This window comes from Nanorana parkeri, unplaced genomic scaffold (genome assembly GCF_000935625.1).
Source record: "Nanorana parkeri isolate BGI_ZX_2015 unplaced genomic scaffold, ASM93562v1 scaffold2288, whole genome shotgun sequence".
Lineage (NCBI taxonomy): Eukaryota > Metazoa > Chordata > Amphibia > Anura > Dicroglossidae > Nanorana > Nanorana parkeri.
In genome coordinates this window covers 41,444-47,382 of record NW_017308556.1, presented here as the reverse complement: position 1 = coordinate 47,382, position 5,939 = coordinate 41,444, and the positions used below count along the sequence as shown (strand labels likewise).

The window sequence follows — 5,939 nt, the reverse complement described above, 5'->3', positions numbered from 1 at the left end:
GGGGGGGGTGGCTGGACAGAATAACAGATCTGATGGCAGGTAATCAGTAAACAGTTATGTGTCATTAGCTCTTGCAGCCCCCCACCCCCCCAAAATATAACAATGGGTGAAAGCATATTAAAAAAAAGTTGGTTTACTCCCTGGCTTCCTGTAGGTGCCACTTGGGGGGATCCTGGGAAAGCTGAGAACCCCAAAATCTCACGAGAAGGTACCCCAGTACTGTGCAGAAGCACATTCTCATGGAAGTTGGTTTGAGGGGCGGGGGGCTGCTACATCAGAAGTCTAATTTTCATGCAAGGTCTACTTTAAGGATTTCCTGAGATTGGGTGTTACTGTTACATGTTTCACCCACCGTGGCCCCAACTGATGAAATGTTCTTGTTCCTCATCCACCCAGTGCTAACCTGAGCTCTGTCATTTCTAGTAGACGGCCTTCACACCATTCGTTTTCAATGACTAGAGAGAGGTCTGCAGGAGGCCCCTCTGTCCCTACAACCCAGATACTTAATGGATGTCTCTCCTTCCATAGAATGTCCGTTCCCGTGTACGGATTATACCGTTTTGGGGAGACTTGGCTGACTTAATCAACAACTTCTTATTGATCTTGGAGACTTTTGTGATAAGTCCTCTCTGCTCCCTCTCATGATCACAATGAAGGGGTTGCCCTCCTGCGTCTGGGCTTCCTAAAGATCTGTGTATTACATCATTAGAAATCCATTAGCAGAGTGTGAAGCTTTTGTAATGGTCAGAGGATTTTGAGGAGCGGAGGGGGAGCTCATCGGAGTCCCCAGTTCATATAAGAAGCCAGCCTGTGATTCCTCACACCAATAACAATATAAGCCTGAACTGGCCTATAGTATAATGTTTAAGTGGAAATGAAATGCCAATGTTTGGTCCTAAAGTTTAATGAGCCACATAGAAGGTCCCGTTGTGTCCCTTGTAGGCCCCTGGGGTGTTGCATGCTGCAGTGTTGATTTTGGAGTAGAACATGTCAGTTGCAGGGTCTATATGCATCATTCAGCACTGTCACGTGTGCCTTTATCACACTGTTTCCTTTTCCAGCTTGAGAAATTAAACTAAATATTCATTGAGGGCGGCACCATTTACCCGAGCCCTGTGACTTACATATGTTATACACTTTGTAGTTCCTTCTAGTGGCCGTCTGTAGCTGGTATTGCGGTTTGCATCCTTGCTGCCATCCTAATGGAGATTCTGAATATCAGAACTGGCCCATAATTCCTTTTGCTCCCCTGCATCATATCTTATCACATCACGTTTTTAGTTCCAGTAAAGTCACTAGATACTATTTTAATGCCATCGGATCATTGTCTTCATCCTCTGCCCATATTCTTATAGTGTGTGATATATGCGTGGTGATAAACTGAACATTGCACATATGGAATATATTCTTGTTGTCCATTGAAACAATATGGATCAGGTCACATGGAGCTGCTGCCCTAGTCAGTTGTAAAGTCTTTGCTATGCAGCTTATTCTTCCACATGATTGAAGATAAATAGAGCAGCTTTCCGGATTGTGCTGCCAGGGAGTAGCTGCTTGGTATGCTGGTAATTGTAGTTCTCAAAGAGGAAGAGCGTCCGATTGCTGTATCCTCTTTTCTCATTTGTTGTCTTCTTTGCCTTCCTCAGCTCCCTCAGAGCTCAGTTTTGATGAACTTCTGCCTACCTCAGAAAACTTGTCTCACCCAACTGCCAGCCGACCAAAGATGCCCGGCAAGAGGCTGCCCGGCCGCTTCAACGGTTCCAGCCCTGTAAGTATCGGAGGTTGCATTGTATGGGGGAAATGCCTGCATTTGATGGAACAAAGAGCCGTGAACCTGAACTTTTGTTGGTGCGACTACACTGAGCAACCTAGAGTGAGAAACTGAGCAGTTGTTAGGAGAGGGATAGACCGTTCCTTGGTCATAAACTCCCTACATGAGCGCCAAAAGTTCTATACAGACTCAAGGTTCAGTTTTCTATGTTTGACAGACACTGGAAGTTAGAGCAGGGAGTCCATGCAGCATATGAACAGTGACCAGGGGCCCATGTCTCCTAGAGGTTACATTTCAGAAGACTCGCAGGTTAAAGTGACTCTTATTTTAAAGAAGGTTGTCCCCTTGCCCATGCAAGGCAAAGTTAGTGTTATTGCAAATGCTCCGACCCACCTATACTCGGCTAACTAGTGATCCCTCTATGTGATTTCTTCCTCCTCGGCAGCTGTCTCCAATACGTGACACTTCCAGGTATAGCGGAGCATGTAGTCACCTCCCCAGTGACAGTTCTCAGGTCTAGCAGCCTATCGATATGCCCGAGCACGGTCATATGATCAGGGGGGGTGATGTCATCTCTCCCCATGGTCACTGATTTCTATATTTTAGTGCTAGCTGCTGAAGAGCTTAGTCATTTTATAGTCTTTTAAGAGACTACTTTTTCTTGTGTGTACTATTGTGCATGAATAATGAGGTGGAATATCGCACAAAGTGTTTAGGTTTTGGGTAGATGAAGAGGACTAGGTCTAGTTCAGATTTTCATTGCTGTTTTCCCATTGGTTCAATTTTCCCATCACTTTGTGTCCCAAGGGCACCCAGCAGAACTTTTGTTTGCCCTCCCTGGACTACATTCATATATCCTTAGGATGAATCTGCTCGGAAGCAGTGACTTTGTTAGCGACTCCTCATGGACTCTCTGTAGGAATATATGGAGATCAGACTCCCCAGAAGAGCGGCAGAGGATGGCTGAGCTCCCGGGCGGTCTCTGTACAGGTCTTTAGAAGAATTGTTTTGGGAAGGAATGGGAAATCATCACAATGTTACCAGTAAAGGAAACTTATGCCAAACAGCATCCTGCTTTTGTTTGCTGCCGACACATAACTCGTTTTAGTGGGAGGTAACCCGCTCCTCACTTGGGAAAGTTCTTTTAGTGCTTGTTGGGCTCCCAGGTCCCCTCCCTGTACATCACAAGAGTCATTAGTCCATTCCTCAAATGTCCATAGACAGAAAGGTAACAAAACTAAAGTAAAAACATACTTGTTGTCTACTTTGATCCAGTGTTCTTGTCAATAAAAAGTTTTATAATGTTTTTGTCCTATGGGGATAGAAGGGGAGGAATGAGTTATGTATAAGTTATATAGACAGAAGGTTTATTACAAAATAAAAAAACCTTTCCGGTTGCTTTAACTGACATCTCATGTCACTGACCTAAATCTTATCCCTTCCATCTCCCTTCTGAACACTGTGTCAGGTATAATATTTTCACTGGGACGGGAGCGGATCTGAATGGTACAGTGAGCTAGTCTTCTGAACACTGTGTCAGGTATAATATTTTCACTGGGACGGGAGCGGATCTGAATGGTACAGTGAGCCTAGTGAATGCCATGTGAATGCATAGGAAGGGAATGCATGGAGAACTAACAAAGATGACTTCTGCTTCATTTAGCAGGCTTCACCTCCGACCGAGACCCAGATGGTACCAGTACATCATGAAGAGGAGAATGAAAGTGCCAAAACGCCTCCACCGGAAGTAAAGAAGGTATTTCGCTCACTTCTCGCTCCTGTCCCTGCAGAGAGCCATGACTGTCACTCACGGTTAGCCAGCTGTCACTCACGCAGCTGGGCGGATCCAGACAGTAATGCCGGGATCCGTCCCAGCTGCGCAGTCTTCGTATACAGCGCTCAATAGCTCGCGATATACTGAGCTTTGGGTCACGGGAGGACGCTAGTTTATGTCCTCCCGTGACCCTGAGGAGAACTATGGGGGAAAACACTTACCCCATAGTTCTCTTTTAACCCTTTCCCTGCCAAGCCCTCCAGAAGCTTTTTAGCCTCAGCTGGCCACACTATTTTTTACATTTCTCCCATTGTTTTAATGTTACATTGCTGCGCTGCTAGCGTTTGTAAGAGTCCCCCAAGCCATATATACAATATGAGACCGATAAAAATACACAACTACATTAATAAAAGCACTAAAATCAGTATCCGTGCACAACAAAAATAATTTCCGACCAAATCTAAAAGATAAAACCTATTGAGTTAAGAAATATTTGTAAATTGCGACTCTTTGCGAAACAGTAAAAAAATGAAGTAATGGAGAACTGTAAATAAGCAACTTAAGTTAAAAATCGTTTGTGCGCTGTGCTGATGTTTGTGTTGTAATAAAATGATAGACGTACATTTCATCGCAACACAGCGTATCACAACGCACGGCAATGCGTCACAAAGCTTTGCCATGCGCTGCCACACAGTTAAATTAATGTTATTTTAAAAATAAAAAAAATCAAGCGCTGCGATGTGTTCTAACAATGCACTGCAGCACATGTGCATGGTGTACACCACAATATGGTGCACGTGTGTTATCTGGGGGAGTTGTGTTTTTATATTTTACTGTTGGGGGGCTTTCTCTTAAATATTAGGGGTCTAAACAGATCCCTGACATTTCCTTTTTGAAATTGAAAAATAAACTTGAGGCCACAGAGTCCTCAATCTCTTTTTCTGCAGCCTCAGCACTGCGTGAATGGAAAGCTATATAAACAAACAGGGGAGAAGGAGTTTTGCAATAAGTAACAAATGTATAAACTATATGAATTCAGCTCCTGGGTTTCAAAACATGTAATCAAAACAACACTATCCCCTTAGCAAAGAAATCCCACATTAGGAGCTGTCAGCTGAACAAGTAACTCAATGAGTATATAATGTATCAAAAATAGTATTTTTTATTAACATGGAAGTAGTACAAATCATAAATCACCTAATACACAACATTTAAAATCTTTAAAAGGCTTCCCTTGAATAGCCCAAGTATTGGACAGGACAGTCGGAGTTAATTAACCACCAAACTAACAGCCAGTCACTGGTATAAGTAGATGTGCTATATGGAAATAGCAGATACAATTGTATCAACACACAGCAGGGTTACACACTTCATATGTGGCCCCAGAGTGAGAGTCCATCTGAGATTCTGTGTTGGATGTAAATAGGATGTTTTAATGGAGCATATCCATATAATGATTTGCAATCCCAGCAGTTGTTTTCATTGTGCTTTTAAAGATCGCATGGTTTCTCTTATTTCCCGTCCGGATTAACGTCAACCGACGGGGGTGGGAATATTTCTCCACATTTGGAATGACCCGAGGGTTTCCCTTGCGAGTGCGGCCGCACGGTAAGGCAGGGATAAATGAAGTTCCAGAGGCAGTGTGCTGGATCAGAAGTCCGGCTGCTAACTGATGGGCAAAGCAAATAAGCTGCACTCTGTCCAGGTTCAGAATCAGTGGACCGTGCTGCTGCTGCTCGGTGTATGGAAAGGTCGCCACCCGAGTCCAAGGTGTTTTCTAGCTAAAACGCCCCTTTATAAATGCATTTCCTGCATGTTCGTTATGTTGATTATTATTTGTGCCGTCTCGGTGGCAGCAAAAGGTATAAAGCCGGCCCTCCAGGGAAACAGCTAAACACACAAATAAAACTCATAGATGGGTTATGGTTTTTTGGCAAAGGAATCCCCCCCCATGACAGGAGACCTGATTTTTCACTGCTGAAGTTAATAAACACTTCCAGGTCTTGTCCCTCCCCAATCTATGGCTAGACAGTGAAAGAACACTGATGAGCTCATCCCCCTGTCTGGCACACTGCTATATTCTCCTACCAGCATGCTCCATGCTGGAATATGACCACTAATTGCCTCCTTGTGCTGCTTCTCCTAGTCTGAGAGCTGCTGTAGAGAGGATTGGGAGAGCTGATAGCAGGCCCTATTTAAGTAGTATTAACCTCTTGCCGTCCGCCCGTAGTAAAAAAACGGACGGACGGCACTGCTGCATTTGCGGGTTGCCGTCTCCAGACGGCAATTTTTTTCTGCTCGCGCGCGCCCCCTAGCGGGCACGCACGGGCAGAAAAGACCCGTCCAATGCGAACACCCGGTACCGGGTGTTTCACATATAGGCGATCAGCGGCT

The 5,939-nt window shown here is 44.6% G+C and overlaps 1 protein-coding gene across 3 annotated transcripts in view; it reads left to right on the top strand.

Moving 5' to 3' along the window:
* Positions 1-5,939, top strand: part of CD2AP (CD2 associated protein) — a 113,916-nt gene that overhangs the window by 98,921 nt on the left and 9,056 nt on the right. For all 3 annotated transcript variants that reach the window (XM_018573237.1, XM_018573236.1, XM_018573235.1), the window contains exons 14-15: positions 1,647-1,768; positions 3,435-3,527. In XM_018573237.1, the coding sequence (XP_018428739.1) occupies positions 1,647-1,768; positions 3,435-3,527 (215 nt within the window). The remainder of the gene's footprint in view (positions 1-1,646; positions 1,769-3,434; positions 3,528-5,939) is intronic.